Source organism: Bombina bombina, chromosome 5 (assembly GCF_027579735.1).
Source record: "Bombina bombina isolate aBomBom1 chromosome 5, aBomBom1.pri, whole genome shotgun sequence".
In the NCBI taxonomy this organism is placed as follows: domain Eukaryota; kingdom Metazoa; phylum Chordata; class Amphibia; order Anura; family Bombinatoridae; genus Bombina; species Bombina bombina.
Genome location: NC_069503.1, coordinates 226470835 through 226489830, shown reverse-complemented (window position 1 = coordinate 226489830; position 18996 = coordinate 226470835). Strand labels below are relative to the sequence as shown.

Below are 18996 nucleotides of genomic sequence, written 5' to 3'. Positions count from 1 at the left end.
GTGATATTGTCCGACTGAAATCTGATGAACCTGACAGCAGCTAGTTGAGGCCAAGCCTGAAGAGCATTGAATATCGCTCTCAGTTACAGAAGGTTTATCGGAAGGAGGGCTTCCTCCCGAGTCCACGAACCCTGAGCCTTCAGGGAGATCCAGACTGCACCCCAGCCCAGAAGGCTGGCATCTGTCGTCACTATAGTCCACTCTGTCCTGCGGAAACTCATTCCCCTGGACAGATGGACCCTAGATAACCATCAGAGAAGAGAATCCCTGGTCTCTTGATCCAGATTTAGCAGAGGGGACAAATCTGTGTAGTCCCCATTCCACTGATTGAGCATGCAAAGTTGCAGTGGTCTGAGATGTAGGCGGGCAAACGGAACTATGTCCATTGCCGCTACCATTAGGCCGATTACTTCCATACACTGAGCCACTGACGGCCGAGAAGTGGAAAGAAGAGCACAGCAGGAAGTTAGAAGCTTTGATAACCTGACCTCTGTCAAAAAAAAAATTCATTTCTACTGAATCTATCAGTGTTCCTAGGAAGGAAACTCTTGTGAGAGGGGAAAGAGAACTCTTTTCTTCGTTCACCTTCCACCTGTGAGACCTCAGAAAGGCCAGAACAATGTCCGTATGGGACTTGGCGATTTGAAAAGTCGACGCCTGAATCAGAATGTCGTCTAGGTAAGGAGCCACCGCTATGCCTCGTGGCCTTAGAACCGCCAGTAGGGACCCTAGAACCTTCGTAAAGATTCTTGGTGCCGTGGATAGCCCGAAGGGAAGAGCCACAAACTGGTAATGCCTGTCTAAGAAGGCGAACCTGAGGAACTGATGATGATCTCTGTGAATCGGAATGTGGAGATAAGCATCCGTTAAGTCCACGGTAGTCATAAATTGACCCTCCTGGATCATAGGGAGGATGGTTCGGATAGTCTCCATCTTGAAGGATAGGACTCTGAGAAATTTGTTTAGGATCTTGAGATCCAAGATTGGTCTGAAAGTTCCCTCTTTTTTGGGAACTATAAACAGATTTGAATAGAAGCCCTGCCCTGTTCCTCCCTTGGAACTGGGTGGATCACTCCCATAACCAGTAGGTCTTGAACACAACGTAAGAATGCCTCTCTCTTTATCTGCTTTACAGATAATTGTGAGAGATGAAATCTCCCCTTTGGAGATGAAACTTTGAAGTCCAGAAGATATCCCTGGGAAACAATCTCTAATGCCCAGGGATCCTGGACATCTCGTGCCCATGCCTGGGCGAAGAGAGAAAGTCTGCCCCTACTAGATCCGGTCCCGGATCGGGGGCTACTCCTGCATGCCGTCTTAGAGGCGGCAGCAGGTTTTTTTTTGGCCTGCTTCCCCTTGTTCTGTCTCCAGACTGGTTTGGACTGGGCGAAATTTCCCTCTTGCTTTGCATTAGAGGAAGCTGAAGCTGCGCTAGATGTTTCAAAATGAACGAAAATTATTCTGTTTGGTCCTTAATTTATTGGACCTATCTTGAGGAAGGGCATGACCTTTTCCTCCAGTAATATCAGAAATGATCTCCTTCAGGCCCGGCCCGAATAGGGTCTGTCCTTTGAAGGGGATGTTAAGAAGCTTAGACTTAGTAACGTCTGCTGACCAGGACTTAAGCCATAGCGCCCTTCGCGGCAGAATGGCAAAACCTGAATTCTTAGCCGTTAGTTTGGTTAGATGAAAAACGGTGTCAGAAATAAATGAATTAGCAAACTTGAGAGCTTTAATCCTGTCTAAAATATCATCTAACAGGGTCTCCACCTGTAGAGCTGTCTCAAGAGACTCGAACCAAAAAGCCGCTGCAGCAGTAACTGGGGCAATGCATGCTGGAGAATAAAACCTTGATGGATAAACATTTTCCTAAGGAGACCCTCCAATTTTTTATCCATAGGATCTAAGAAAGCACAACTGTCCTTGACGGGGATAGTTGTACGCTTAGCTAGGGTAGAGACTGCTCCCTCCACCTTAGGGACCGACTGCCACGAGTCCCGTATGGCGGCATCTATGGGAAACATCTTTTAAAAGGAGGGGGAGAGAACAGTACACCTGGTCTATCCCATTCCTTAGTAATTTCCAAAAAGCTCTTAGGGACTGGAAAAACATCAGTGTAAACAGGCACTGCAAAGTATTTGTCCATTTTACACAATTTCTCTGGAACTACAATGGGGTCACAATCATCCAGAGTCGCTAAAACCTCCCTGAGAAATAAGCAGAGGAGTTCAAGCTTAAATTTAAAGGCTGTCATTTCATATCGGACTGAAGTAACGTCTTCCCTGAATCTGAAATCTCACCCTCAGATAGCAAATCCCTTGCCACGGCTTCGGAGCATTGTGAGGGTATATTAGACATAGCTACTAAAGCGTCAGAAAGCTCCGTATTTGTTCAAGCCCCAGAGCTGTCTCGCTTTCCTTGTAACCCTCGCAGTTTGGACAATACCACTGTGAGGGTATGATTCATAACTGCCGCCATGTCTTGTAAGGTAAACGCATTGGACGCGCTAGATGTACTTGGCGTTACTTGAGCGGGAGTTATATGTTCTGACACGTGGGGAGAGCTAGATGGCATAACCTCCCTTTTGTTAGTCTGAGAAACCTCTGGTGATAAATCTTTAAATGCCATAATATGGTCTTTATAAGTTAAAGAAATTTCAGTACATTTGGTACACATTCTAAGAGGAGGTTCCACAATGGCTTCTAAACATATTGAACAAGGAGTTTCCTCTATGTCAGACATGTTTAACAGACTAGTAATGAGACCAGCAAGCTTTTAAAACACTTTAATAAATGTGAAACAGCAATTAAATAAAAACGGTATTGTGCCTTTAAGAGAAAAAAAACTCACATAAACTGCAAAACAGTGTTAAAAAGTAGTAAACTCTTCGAATTTTTTACAGTGTGTATAAGGGACTAAAAGAAAAGTGTGGAAAACAGCACCAACAGATATGTGGCTTGTGGGGCACGGAACCCAGGATCTGCCTTATCCTGCAAACACTCCAAGTAGAAATAATGATTTGTTCCAGCCACCAATAATTAAAAGACCTTTATTTCTTCATTAATGGGGTCTTAGACAAACATACAACGTTTCAGACCTGCTATAGGTCCTTAGTCATGACTAAGGACCTATAGCAGGTCTGAAACGTTGTATGTTTGTCTAAGACCCCATTAATGAAGAAATAAAGGTCTTTTAATTATTGGTGGCTGGAACAAATCATTATTTCTATAAGGGACTAAAGCAGCATTGCACACACTTGCAAATGGATGATTAACCCTTTAGGCCCCAAACCGGATTTGAAAAACGTTAAAAAACGTTAACAGTTAAACACCTTGCCACAGCACTGCTGTGGCTCTTACCTGCCCTCAAATACGATTTAGGAAAGGAATAAGCCCTCTATAGTGGTCCTCAGATGCCAGAAGACTCCTTTAAGGAAGCTGGATGTCTCAGTCTGAATAAAAACTGTGGATCTAGAGCGCGAAAATAGGCCCCTCCCACCATGCACTCGATGTCAGAGGGCCTTAAGAAAATACTCCTGGGAGTATCTGACTAGCCATGTGGAAACTAGGCCCCAAAAAAACGATTTATCACCCTCAGAGAAAAAACGATTTTTCTATATAACATGTAAACGTTTTATCACTAAGAAATATGAGTATTAACATGAATATTACCCTTTTTTGTAAGCATGAACCCAGTCGTTAAATCACTGCATCAGGCTTACCTCAATTATACTAGGCTCTGTCAGCATTTTCTAGATCTTATCATCTCTCTAGAAATAAATATACTGAACATACCTCAAAGCAGGTAATCTGCAAACCGTTCCCCCAACTGAAGTCTTTCCCATACTCTTCAGTTACTGCTAAGATCATCAACCTCCAGGCAGATTCTTCTTCTAAATTCTGCCTGAGAGTAAAACAGTACAACGCCGGTACCGTTTAAAAATAAACTTTTGATTGAAGGTAAAAACTACACTAAGTCACCACATATCTCTTGATATTTCCTATCTTGTCGAGAGCTGCAAGAGAATGACTGGGGGTGGCAGTTAGGGGAGGAGCTATATAGACAGCTCTGCTGTGGGTGTCCTCTTGCAGCTTCCTGTTGGGAAGGAGAATATCCCACAAATAATGGATGAACCCGTGGACTGGATACACCTTACAAGAGAAAAATTATTTATCCCTTTAGTAAAGTTCATCATAATGAACACAGAAAGGAAATGGTAGTTCCACATTGTTCCAAAAACATACAAAGACATTTTTTAGGGTCTCTTGGGTCACATATGAATGAGAGTCAAATAAAAAAACTTAACATTTTTAAACGTTACTGTCTCTTTTAATTTTAAAGAGCAACTTCTTTATTTAAATTGGCAGAAATGGCTGAAAAGGAAACAAGAGGTAGATAAGTACTGCAAACTCCCTTTACACCTCAGCTTAACCCAGCTGAGGTGTCTGTCAGCCCTTATGCTCAAATTCTTGGCTCAGTTGAAACGCTGAGAACGGACATAAAATTACAGGTCCTTCCGATAACAGGAAACACTAAGAAAGAAGTGCTGAAAACCCTCTGACTAAAATACCCTGTTCCTTCCGATAACCGGAAGCCTAGTAAAGGGATGCGCAACTAAATTGGCGCCACTCAAGCTCCGCCCCCGTGGGCATATCAATAGTCATCTCCCGGTCGCCATTATTATTTTAATAAGTTGAGCCACCGGGAGGAATAACCGACTGAGCAGTCTCAGATTAGGAAGTTGCTTATACCAGAGAAGCCACTCTGCATTACAGTACATCGTCTATTAAATGTTAATAGTGAATCTCACACTGAGCTTGCACTCTGCATCATTGTCCATATGAAATCTCCCGGTCGGCTACTGTTAGACATAAGAACCGCCGGGAGAAGAGAGTCACAATCCATACTGCCATAGTAACCCCTAGTACGCTAGGAGAATCTCTCTCAGAAACACCTTGATAAGGAGCCCATTATTTCCATGAGGTCTGTATTAAGAAAATAAAGTGGCCAAACTTATTCTGAGTTTTCTACCCCCAGAAATAAAGTTACCTCATCTTCTGCCTGGCAGCAAGGCAGCTCCCAGGTTTGAGAGGTCCTCTCCCTCCCATGGACCTGTAAATAAGGAAAGTCCTGAGTAACATTGCTCAGGTTTTCAAGGTAATGGCAGCATCAGAATATGGGAGGCGCAGTGAGAATTATGTCCCACCAGTTCCCATTGCTCTAAAGCCACCACTGCTCTACTGAGACTGATATGGACTACAGCTACACCCTAGGACAAAGCAGTACAATCTTGCACTACTTTAAAAATAATAAACTCTTGATTGAAGAATCTAACACCTCACTTTACCACTTCCTATCACTAATGAAGGCAAAGAGAATGACTGGGGTGGGAGGGAAGGGAGGAGCTATTTAACAGCTCTGCTGTGGTGCTCTTTGCACCTCCTGCTGACCAGGAGGTGAATATCCCATTAGTAATTAAGATGATTTGTGGACTCGTGGTGTCAAAAAAGAAAATTATATCTTTATGTAAGAGTCCTCAATTTGGATATCAAAGCAAAGCTTGCACTGAACTAAAGGAGCAAGTTACTGCTCCATAATTGTAATAAAATGATATTAATGTCAAAATTATTTAAACCTGCACTGTCCCTTTAAGAGATTATCCGCTCCCAAAGGACAATCTGTGTCCTCACCAATAACCCAATAAGGTACCGGCCAGCTAAAATTTAAATTAGAGTGGGTAATAAAAAATAGGGAGACGTAAAAAGACAGTAGCAAACTCAAGACCTCTACACCTCAGCGTATAGCTGAGGCGCCAACCTGCCCCCTCTTGAACAACGAAGCCGCAACTATGAGGTCTCTGCCGACTCGCAAACCGATCCGGTCTCCTCTGAACAGGAAATTACGTGACATGTGATCGACTTAGGAACTGCGCCCCTGACTATGAAAGTGTGTGTTCCTAGCCGTAAAAAAAAACGCCTCTCAATTCAGATCCGCCTCCCAGTACCAAGACGCTTCTCTTTTTAGTGACCGAGGCGGAACAAAGCAGCCAAAAGCGAGCACAATTTCTGTCAGCATGGTCTGACCCTTGCAACTGTCAATAAAAAGTGCACAAACACTAGATAATTACCCCTGAACCACCAAAGGAAAAATAAACCCTTCCAAGGATTTTATTTCCTTCTATATTGTCACAGCCCAAGTGCCTGCACCCTGCCATAAAACCTCCTGAACTCAGGATTGAAGTACCAATATATGTGCAGCTTAAATTTAACTCTTCAGGGGGGCGGAGCCAGCAGCGGAGTCCAGACGCACATTTCAGTAGCTCCGACTACAACACATATAAAAATTAATTTCAAGGACTGTTCCAGCTTAAATATTTGTCCCTTAATGAAGGCTGCTTAACGGAAAAAACCTGCGCATCTATTACTATTAATGTGAGCTCCGCTAAAGTGATAGAATCTTACGAATCTGGTGTGAAACTTGCTGACAAGAAGCGCTGAAACCGGCCATTTTGGGCCTATCACTACTGAATTATCCTCAAGCCTGGCGCCTACTACCATCTTTCGATATAAAATCTGCGGAGCAAATCATGGAGGAGATCCATCTTTTTATAGACGGGTACTGCAGCATGGTTGAGCGCTTACCCAACCTGGCGCTCCGGCAGGTGGATGACAAGTCTCTGGATCACTCTAATCACATGCCCATCTGCATGGCCATTCCAGGGGGTGGCGACGCTTTGGGGCCCCGGCGTCCCTCGCCTCCTGAGCATACCGTTTTGGGAGCGAAGAATGGAACTGCAATGACTCACCTGGCTTGGAAGGATTCCGAGGACAAGATACTTAAGGCAGGACGTCTAGTACCTTCAAGTAATGCAGCCCTCACCGGCTTATCACTAGGCACGCTAAAGAGCTTCAGCCTAACGCGACAAAGAGCACCTCTCACTGAGCCCAGTAGTTGCATGCGGGTCCTATCGCCTGCAGCTAAAGCAGCCCGAGACGGCTCTTACCCTACATCAACAGTAACCTTCTCATCGCCAGACTGCTTTGCTCAGATCTGCTCGATGGCAGCAGCCCACAACATAGTGGCCCAGCGATCTGTGGATTTATACCGTCACTGCTCCAGCAAAGATCAGTCGGCCCTTCACACCTGCGGGCTGCGGCGGTCAAACATCACAGCCGGGCTGCATAGATTGGGTATTGGCTATAACAATATGAACAGCTTAAAAGGGTTCAATACTAAGAGCGATTGGAACCTTTCCTATGCACCCATAACCTCTCAAAAGTTGAGGACTATTATTGCTTTCCCTTACTATTTAGATCTGATGATGAAAACCTAACGGTCTGAAGTTTTAGGATGGTCATTAGACTTGAGTATGATAAACAGTTAATTTGCAGTTACTCAGAAAAGCTGAAGGCTGTTTGTTTCTAGTTAACAAAGTCTACTCATATGTATAACCTTACTTGCATTTTCTATGTAACCATTTACCTGATATGTGTATTGCAAGTAAGCTGTACAGTCCTATAGCTTCCCACTAAAGACTTCCCTTCAAGTTTAATATATACAGTTTATAGTGTTTAGATTAACCAGTTTTTGCCCTAGCTACAGTTCAATTTAGCTTATATATTATGTTCCTGTGAATTAGGTCATGCGGCTTAGATTTTACCATACTGTATGTGTGTTCATATACATAGTGAGTTATACCACATCAATATGCACAGGAGAGAATTTACGGTTTAATTTTTGATTGCTACCTCACATAAATCTCTGTCCCTGTTTATAATTCTATGCTTACAGGCTCCCCATTGTTTCTTTGCACCCATTGTGAAGGTAGTAGAATCTAAACATTTTATCATATAATAATTTCATGTCTGTAGGTTATTATTCTTTATGTATATACCTAGAGTTTGGATGTAGTTTCTAGATGTGACACCTTGCTTCCAGCGGCCGTGACGGCGTGGTGCCTGTACTTTACACACTTATAGCTCAGAAGCATAATACCAGGCATGGTTCTATATTATAATGCAGATCAATGTTCATCAGTAATGTTTTTATTTCTTGCTTTATGTTAAAACTTTTGTAATGTTTCCAGTCTTATATTCACATTTGTTGTACGGGCATGGCAATCACGGGTGACCTAAAACATGGATTATGTCTGGACATACATACAGGAGTGCTATAACCATACTAATTACCAACTTCTATCGTATGTACAGATACTAGCTACTCCAGGAGGGCTTGTCTTCTAACGCAGGCTGGACCTGCACTAGTATATAGATGCACAATCTTTCCCCCTTATATTTTATACTGGAGCTGCATGACCCTAGTTTTTTTTTTTTTTTTTTTTTTGTAACGTCTTAGACCCCTGGGCTTTAATGAACAAGATATCGCTTTGGCCCAAACCTAATTAGGTCTTACCCACACAAATGTAATGCTTTGCTCTACTGTAGCCTGTTTATTTTAAGTCAAAATGCAGAAGCTTACCTTACCCTCTTTAGTAATGTACGGCTCTTTAATTTATCTAGCTTCATTTATTTAAACTCCCACCTCCTCCCCCCCATATTCTCCACATAATATACCTCCTAACTGTAAGGAGATCTACATACGCGGTTTGTCTCGCCTATACCGCACCCTAACTTTTCCTCCATAAGTCTCAATTATAGTATAACATAAGCGGTTTCTATAACCCATACCGCACCCAAACTTTTTAGAAGTATGCCCTGCTACACAACTGAATATAATGTTTATTCTCCCTTCCTAGTCTAGCAGAATAGCGTGTTTGTATCACATTTACCTTTAATATTATTAACAGTTTGGGACAGCAAAAATGATCAGCCTTCTTTACAAATTAAGTTAAAAGTATTAAACTTAATAATTCCAATTCCTTAACATGTTGTTCTACTACCCTGATATATACATTTTTATGAGAGTTTCTTAAATTATAAAATAGAGGTTCCCATTCGGAGACCCAAAAGTGGTCTCTCACACACCAAGTAGCTTCGATCACTAGTTATGAGCTTATAACTGAGGCCCAAGAGAGGCCTCTTCTGTTATCTAAGGGGCTCATAGAACATTAGGCATTATATTTATATACTATACTTTGAATTTTTCTTTTTGGAAAGGTACTTTGTTTTTATACAGCACTGCATGACAAGATGTATGTATGTATCTCATTAATATCGTGTTTTGCTTTCATATTTCTCTTGTATGCCTTATTTAGAACCTCAATAATAATTAAAAAAAAAAATAACTCTTCAGTGCCAGCGACTGTTCCCAGAAGATAAAATATGGCACTTACCTGCACCTCTAGCTGTCCGGCAGAAGTACAGCTCACCCAGTATGAAAGGAAACCACTCCTCACAGGGACCTGGGGAAAAAAGAAAGACAGGGTAAACCTATTCTGGCTTTCTATACAGGGGAAGCAACATGTTAGGAAAATGCAGTGAGGCCCACCCCACAAGTTCCTAACTGCTTGAAAGCCATCACTGCCCTACTGAAGAGACTAACGTGGAGTACGGCTAGACCCAATCTTGATGGGAAAGATCAGAGCAAACCTACTCTGGCTTTCAAAATAATAAAATCTTGAAGTGGTAATAAATCCCATCTTATTCAGACACCAAAACTTCACCTACTCCTTACACCAAAGGCAAAGAGTATGACGGGGGTTGTGGGAAAGGGAGTGATACTTAACAGCTTGGCTGTTGTGCTCTTTGCCTCCTCCTGCTGGCAAGGAGTGATATTACCAACGGCAATTGAGAACGCTGTGGACTCACCATATCTTAGAAAAGAAAGGAGGTATTATCAGGTAAGGAATCTTCACCATCAGAGGAAATATCACCATTCGAAGATACAACAGTATCCCCAAGTATCAGGACACTCATTGCTAGTAGAAGCCAACACTTGAACTGACATTTCAGGTTTGCTAGGAGGAGGCAAGGCAGCTAGTGCCTGCAAATTGCTGAAGAGATACATTTCTTCATAGCTGGAGGAACTCCATCATCATCACCTTGTAAGGGACAGTAGGTGCATTACAACCCTGAGATACATTAGAAACATTAGATTGATCAGAATGTGATAAATCTAAGCATGAGTCACATAAATGAACTGAAGAAGACACTTCAGTTAATTTACAATAAACACACAGCAACAGTGCGCTCCAATAAAAGGAGTTTAAAATACAAAAAAAAAAAAAAAAAGAGCCAAAGACCAAGAGCGCACCACCACAAGCGATAGCAAGCACAAACCCAAATGTGCAAAAAGGAACGCGGCGACATGCTAAAACCTGATAGCAAAAAACTAAGGGCCAATAGGAAAAATGGCCTATGAAGGATTTCCCATGAAGTCAAACTGTAAAATCAAAGACCATACTCCAAGTATGTCCCTCCAACAAAAACTGTACTCTGAGGGGAACCGGCTCTCACAAAGATAGAAGACCCCTCTCGATGAAGAACTCTGCACATCTTCATTCTTCAACCAACTCCAACAGAGGCAAAGTAAAGACTGAGGTATGTGTGAGGAGTTGTAAAGAGCTCTTGGGGTTTGGGAATCTTTGCCTCCTCCTAGCGGTAGAGAAGCGATTCCCATGACTAAAGGATTGTGGACTCTTACCACTTGTATGAAAGGAAAAAAAAAAATCTGCTAAAACATGTATAAACATTTTTATATAAAAGATACAGAACATCGCCACTTGGTCCAGAGTGTATACAGCTGTATGATCTGTTCCTTGACATTTGCATGCAGACACAAGCATAAAAATTAAACATAAAAGACTACCATCCATGCAAGTATGAACAATTCACTAGAGCCAAGTAGCAAGTTTTACAACCTTTTTTTAAAAGTGTGAATTAAAAAAAAAAAATTTTTTAAATGCATGCAAAAGTTTAGGCACCCCTGACAATTTCCATGATCTTCATTTATGAATAATTTGGTGTTTGGATTAGCAATTTTATTTTGATCTATCAAATAACTGAACGACACAGTAATATTTCAGTAGTGAAATGAGGTTTATTTAATTAACAGAAAATGTGCAATATGCATCAAAACAAAATTAGACAGGTGCACAAATTTGGGCACCTCAACAGAAATATTGCATCAATATTTAGTAGAGCCTCCTTTAGCAGAGATAACAGCCTCTAGATGATTCCTATAGCCTGTAATGATTGTCTGGATTCTGGATGAAGTTATTTTAAACCATTCCTCATTTTAAAACATCTCCAGTTCAGTTAGGTTTGATGGTTGCCGAGCATGGACAGCCCGCTTCAAATCACCCCACAGATTTTCAATGATATTCAGGTCTGGGAACTGGGATGGCCATTCTAGAACATTGTACTTGTTCCTCTACATAAATGCCAGAGTAGATTTTGAGCAGTGTTTTGGGTATTGTCTTGTTGAAATATCTAGCCCCTGCGTAACTTCAACTTTGTCACTTATTCCTCAACATTATTCTCAAGTATCTGCTGATATTGAGTGGAATCCATGCGACCCTCAACTTTAACAAGATTCCAAGTACCAGCACTGGCCACACAGCCCCACAGCATGATGGAACATCCACCAAATGTTACTGAGGGTAGCAAGTGTTTGTCTTGGAACGCTGTGTTCTTTTGTCACTATGCATAACGCCCCTTGTTATGACCAAAAATAACTCAATCTTTGTTTCATCAGTCCACAGCACCTTCTTCCAAAATTAAGCGGGCTTGTCCAAATGTGCGTTTGCATACCTCAAGCGACTGTTTGTGCCGTGTGTGAAGAAAAGGCTTCTTCTGCATCCCTCTCCCATACAGTTTCTCCTTGTGCAAAGTGTGCTGAATCGTTGAACGATGCACAGTGACACCATCTGCAGCAAGATGATGTTGTAGGTCTTTGGAGGTGGTCTGTGGGCTGTTTTTGACCATTCTCACCATCCTTTGCCTTACCGATATTTTACTTGGCCTGCCACTTCTGGTCTTAAGAACTCTGTCTGTGGTCTTCCATTTCCTCAATATGTTCCTCACAGTGGACACTGACAGCTTAAATCTCTGCAATAGCTTTTTGTAGCCTTCCCCTAAACCATAATGTTGAACAATCTTTGTTTTCAGGTCATTTGAGAGTTGTTTTGAGGCCACCCTGTTGCCACTCTTCAGAGGAGAGTCAAAGAGAACAACAAATTGCAATTGGCCACCTTAAATACCTTTTCTCATGATTGGATGTACCTGTCTATGAAGTTCAAGGCTTAATGGGCTCACCAAACCAATTGTGTGCTCAAATTAATCAGTGCTAGGTAGTTACAGGTATTCAAATCAACAAAATGACAAGGGTGCCCAAATTTATGCATCTGTCTAATTTCGTTTTCATGCATATTGCACATTTTCTGTTAATCCAATAAACCTCATTTCAATACTGAAATATTACTGTGTCCTCCAGTTATTTGATAGATCAAAATGAAATGAAATGATCCAAACACCCAATTATTTATAAATGAAAATCATGGAAATTGTCAGGGGTGCCTAAACTTTTGCATACAACTGTACATTATATATATATATATATATATATATATATATATATATATATATATATATATATATATATATATATATATATATATATATATATATATATATATATATATTAAAATAAAAAACACCACAAACTGTGGAAATAGAGCAAAATGACATTTTAATGTCAGAGGTTCAGAATACAGGAAAGTTCAATGCTGGTCTATGTATAAGAACCATGAGTTGCCTTATTAAAAGTATATTCTTACAGAAAAAAATCCTTGATAAAATAAAACTTTATAAGAAACTAGAAACTTACACTTTGTCTTGTTTAGCACTTCCTCCACGAACTGCAACTGGCTGACTATTTTGAGGAAAAACTGTTCCCCCACGAATTGCATTTGGATGGGTAGGAGAAGAGACTGGATGCTGCCCGGGGCGAATTGGCTTAGCTGTAAACACACGCAAAAAGAAAATTCTTTAAAAACAAAAAAACATAATTTATGCTTACCTGATAAATTCCTTTCTTCTGTTGTGTGATCAGTCCACGGGTCATCATTACTTCTGGGATATAACTCCTCCCCAACAGGAAATGCAAGAGGATTCACCCAGCAGAGCTGCATATAGCTCCTCCCCTCTACGTCAGTCCCAGTCATTCGACCAAGAATCAACGAGAAAGGAGTAACCAAGGGTGAAGTGGTGACTGGAGTATAATTTAAAAGATATTTACCTGCCTTAAAACAGGGCGGGCCGTGGACTGATCACACAACAGAAGAAAGGAATTTATCAGGTAAGCATAAATTATGTTTTCTTCTGTTATGTGTGATCAGTCCACGGGTCATCATTACTTCTGGGATACCAATACCAAAGCAAAAGTACACGGATGACGGGAGGGATAGGCAGGCTCATTATACAGAAGGAACCACTGCCTGAAGAACCTTTCTCCCAAAAATAGCCTCCGAAGAAGCAAAAGTGTCAAATTTGTAAAATTTGGAAAAAGTATGAAGCGAAGACCAAGTTGCAGCCTTGCAAATCTGTTCAACAGAGGCCTCATTCTTAAAGGCCCAAGTGGAAGCCACAGCTCTAGTGGAGTGAGCTGTAATTCTTTCAGGAGGCTGCTGTCCAGCAGTCTCATAGGCTAAACGTATTATGCTACGAAGCCAAAAAGAGAGAGAGGTAGCAGAAGCTTTTTGACCTCTCCTCTGTCCAGAATAAACGACAAACAGGGAAGAAGTTTGGCGAAAATCTTTAGTTGCCTGCAAGTAGAACTTGAGGGCACGAACTACATCCAGATTGTGTAGAAGACGTTCCTTCTTTGAAGAAGGATTTGGACACAAGGATGGAACAACAATCTCTTGATTGATATTCCTGTTAGTGACTACCTTAGGTAAGAACCCAGGTTTAGTACGCAGAACTACCTTGTCTGAGTGAAAAATCAGATAAGGAGAATCACAATGTAAGGCTGATAACTCAGAGACTCTTCGAGCCGAGGAAATAGCCATTAAAAACAGAACTTTCCAAGATAACAATTTTATATCAATGGAATGAAGGGGTTCAAACGGAACACCCTGTAAAACGTTAAGAACTAAGTTTAAACTCCATGGCGGAGCAACAGCTTTAAACACAGGCTTGATCCTAGCTAAAGCCTGACAAAAGGCCTGGACGTCTGGATTTTCTGACAGACGCCTGTGTAACAAGATGGACAGAGCTGAAATCTGTCCCTTTAATGAACTAGCTGATAAACCCTTTTCTAAACCTTCTTGTAGAAAGGACAATATCCTAGCGATCCTAACCTTACTCCAGGAGTAACCTTTGGATTCGCACCAGTATAGGTATTTACGCCATATTTTATGGTAAATCCTTCTGGTAACAGGCTTCCTAGCCTGTATCAAGGTATCAATAACCGACTCAGAAAAACCACGTTTTGATAAAATCAAGCGTTCAATTTCCAAGCAGTCAGCTTCAGAGAAGTTAGATTTTGATGTTTGAATGGACCCTGTATCAGAAGGTCCTGTCTTAGAGGTAGAGACCAAGGCGGACAGGATGACATGTCCACTAGATCTGCATACCAAGTCCTGCGTGGCCATGCAGGCGCTATTAGAATCACTGATGCTCTCTCCTGTTTGATTTTGGCAATCAATCGAGGAAGCAGCGGGAAGGGTGGAAACACATAAGCCATCCCGAAGTTCCAAGGTGCTGTCAAAGCATCTATCAGAACCGCTCAAGGATCCCTGGATCTGGACCCGTAGAGAGGAAGTTTGGCGTTCTGGCGAGACGCCATGAGATCTATCTCTGGTTTGCCCCAACGTCGAAGTATTTGGGCAAAGACCTCCGGATGAAGTTCCCACTCCCCCGGATGAAAAGTCTGGCGACTCAAGAAATCCGCCTCCCAGTTTTCCACTCCCGGGATGTGGATTGCTGACAGGTGGCAAGAGTGAGACTCTGCCCAGCGAATTATCTTTGATACTTCCATCATTGCTAGGGAGCTTCTTGTCCCTCCCTGATGGTTGATGTAAGCTACAGTCGTGATGTTGTCCGACTGAAACCTGATGAACCCCCGAGTTGTTAATTGGGGCCAAGCCAGAAGGGCATTGAGAACTGCTCTCAATTCCAGGATGTTTATTGGAAGGAGACTCTCCTCCTGATTCCATAGTCCCTGAGCCTTCAGAGAATTCCAGACAGCGCCCCAACCTAGTAGGCTGGCGTCTGTTGTTACAATTGTCCAGTCTGGCCTGCTGAATGGCATCCCCCTGGACAGGTGTGGCCGATAAAGCCACCATAGAAGAGAATTTCTGGTCTCTTGATTCAGATTCAGAGTAGGGGACAAATCTGAGTAATCCCCATTCCACTGACTTAGCATGCACAATTGCAGCGGTCTGAGGTGTAGGCGTGCAAAAGGTACTATGTCCATTGCCGCTACCATTAAGCCGATCACCTCCATGCATTGAGCTACTGACGGGTGTTGAATGGAATGAAGGACACGGCATGCATTTTGAAGCTTTGTTAACCTGTCTTCTGTCAGGTAAATCTTCATTTCTACAGAATCTATAAGAGTCCCCAAGAATGGAACTCTTGTGAGAGGAAAAAGAGAACTCTTCTTTTCGTTCACTTTCCATCCATGCGACCTTAGAAATGCCAGAACTAACTCTGTATGAGACTTGGCAGTTTGAAAGCTTGAAGCTTGTATTAGAATGTCGTCTAGGTACGGAGCTACCGAAATCCCTCGCGGTCTTAGTACCGCCAGAAGGGCACCCAGAACCTTTGTGAAGATTCTTGGAGCCGTAGCCAATCCGAATGGAAGAGCTACAAACTGGTAGTGCCTGTCTAAGAAGGCAAACCTTAGATACCGGTGATGATCTTTGTGAATTGGTATGTGAAGGTAAGCATCTTTTAAATCCACTGTGGTCATGTACTGACCCTTTTGGATCATGGGTAAGATTGTCCGAATAGTTTCCATTTTGAACGATGGAACTCTTAGGAATTTGTTTAGAATCTTTAAATCTAAGATTGGCCTGAAAGTTCCCTCTTTTTTGGGAACCACAAACAGGTTTGAGTAGAACCCTTGTCCTTGTTCCGACCGCGGAACCGGATGGATCACTCCCATTAATAACAGATCTTGTACACAGCGTAGAAACGCTTCTTTCTTTATCTGGTTTGTTGACAACCCTGACAGATGAAATCTCCCTCTTGGGGGAGATAATTTGAAGTCTAGAAGGTATCCCTGAGATATGATCTCTAGCGCCCAGGGATCCTGAACATCTCTTGCCCAGGCCTGGGCGAAGAGAGAAAGTCTGCCCCCCACTAGATCCGGTCCCGGATCGGGGGCTCTCGGTTCATGCTGTCTTTGGGGCAGCAGCAGGTTTCCTGGCCTGCTTGCTCTTGTTCCAGGACTGGTTAGGCTTCCAGCCTTGCCTGTAACGAGCAACAGCTCCCTCCTGTTTTGGTGCAGTGGAGGTTGATGCTGCTCCTGTTTTGAAATTCCGAAAGGGACGAAAATTAGACTGTCTAGCCTTAGCTTTGGCTTTGTCTTGAGGTAGGGCGTGGCCCTTACCTCCTGTAATGTCAGCGATAATTTCTTTCAAACCGGGCCCAAATAAAGACTGCCCCTTGAAAGGTATATTAAGTAATTTGGACTTAGAAGTAACATCAGCTGACCAGGATTTTAGCCACAGCGCCCTACGTGCCTGTATGGCGAATCCTGAGTTCTTAGCCGTAAGTTTGTTAAATGTACTACGGCCTCCGAAATGAATGAATTAGCTAGTTTAAGGACTCTAAGCCTGTCCGTAATGTCGTCTAGCGTAGATGAACTAAGGTTCTCTTCCAGACACTCAATCCAAAATGCTGCCGCAGCCGTAATCGGCGCGATACATGCAAGGGGTTGCAATATAAAACCTTGTTGAACAAACATTTTCTTAAGGTAACCCTCTAATTTTTTATCCATTGGATCTGAAAAAGCACAGCTATCCTCCACCGGGATAGTGGTACGCTTAGCTAAAGTAGAAACTGCTCCCTCCACCTTAGGGACCGTTTGCCATAAGTCCCGAGTGGTGGTGTCTATTGGAAACATCTTTCTAAATATTGGAGGGGGTGAGAACGGCACACCGGGTCTATCCCACTCCTTAGTAACAATTTCAGTTAGTCTCTTAGGTATAGGAAAAACGTCAGTACTCGCCGGTACCGCAAAGTATTTATCCAACCTACACAGTTTCTCTGGTATTGCAACGGTGTTACAATCATTGAGAGCTGCTAAGACCTCCCCTAGTAATACACGGAGGTTCTCCAATTTAAATTTAAAATTTGAAATATCTGAATCCAATCTGTTTGGATCAGAACCGTCACCTACAGAATGAAGCTCTCCGTCCTCATGCTCTGCAAGCTGTGACGCAGTATCAGACATGGCCCTAGTATTGTCAGCGCACTGTTCTCACCCCAGAGTGATCACGCTTGCCTCTTAGTTCTGGTAATTTAGACAAAACTTCAGTCATAACAGTAGCCATATCTTGTAATGTTATCTGTAATGGCCGCCCAGATGTACTAGGCGCCATAATATCACGCACCTCCCGGGCGGGAGATGCAGGTACTGCCGCGTGAGGCGAGTTAGTCGGCATAACTCTCCCCTCGCTGTTTGGTGAAATTTGTTCAAATTGTACAGATTGACTTTTATTTAAAGTAGCATCAATACAGTTAGTACATAAATTTCTATTGGGCTCCACCTTGGCATTGGAACAAATGACACAGATATCTTCCTCTGAGTCAGACATGTTTAACACACTAGCAATAAACTTGCAACTTGGTTATAATCTTTTTTAGCAAAAACGTACTGTGCCTCAAAGAGGTACTAAACGATTAAATGACAGTTGAAATAATGAACTGAAAAACAGTTATAGCATCAAACTTTAAAACAACACAACTTTTAGCAAAGGTTTGTTCCCATTAGAAAAATAACAATAATTAAATTTGACATAAAAATTACAGAGCAACGTTTTTTATTCACAGTCAATATAAAATTCTCACAGCTCTGCTGAGAGAATCTACCTCCCTCCAAAGAAGTTTGAAGACCCCTGAGATCTGTCAGAGATGAACCGGATCATGCAGGAAATATAAGAGTAACTGACTGGAATTTTTTGATGCGTAGCAAAGAGCGCCAAAAACGGCCCCTCCCCCTCACACACAGCAGTGAAGAGAAACGAAACTGTCACAATTAAAACCAAACAACTGCCAAGTGGAAAATAATGCCCAAATATTTATTCACTCAGTACCTCAGAAATGTAAACGATTCTACATTCCAGCAAAAACGTTTAACATGATAAATACCTATTAAAAGGATTAGTGACTTTTAACAGAGTAGTTCCGGTGAAATACCATCCCCAGAATACTGAAGTGTATACATACATGTCATTATAACGGTATGGCAGGATTTTCTCATCAATTCCATTCAGAAAATAAAAACTGCTACATACCTCAATGCAGATTCATCTGCCCGCTGTCCCCTGATCTGAAGCTTTTACCTCCCTCAGATGGCCGAGAACAGCAATATGATCTTAACTACTCCGGTTAAAATCATAGTAAAAAACTCTGGTAGATTCTTCCTCAAACTCTGCCAGAGAAGTAATAACACGCTCCGGTGCTATTGTAAAATAACAAACTTTTGATTGAAGTCATAAAAACTAAGTATAATCACCATAGTCCTCTCACACATCCTATCTAGTCGTTGGGTGCAAGAGAATGACTGGGACTGACGTAGAGGGGAGGAGCTATATGCAGCTCTGCTGGGTGAATCCTCTTGCATTTCCTGTTGGGGAGGAGTTATATCCCAGAAGTAATGATGACCCGTGGACTGATCACACATAACAGAAGAAATATGTTTTAAGAGGAAAATTATATAGAGTATGACAACAACAAACAAAAATCAGTATGATCTAAATTAAGATTTTTTTTTTTAAAAGCATTCAAAATATTTTGTTTAAAAATGCATATTAAGGATCTCAATTTAAGTTTTATCCAAATGAAGAAGAAAAAATATATTGAT

General features: G+C 42.0%; 1 protein-coding gene across 1 annotated transcript in view; it reads right to left on the bottom strand.

Annotated features, from left to right (window-relative positions):
* The window catches only part of KIF5B (kinesin family member 5B), a 346765-nt gene that overhangs the window by 14776 nt on the left and 312993 nt on the right, over nt 1-18996 (bottom strand). The window contains exon 25 of the mRNA XM_053713860.1: nt 12787-12919. Within this exon, the coding sequence (XP_053569835.1) occupies nt 12787-12919 (133 nt within the window). The remainder of the gene's footprint in view (nt 1-12786; nt 12920-18996) is intronic.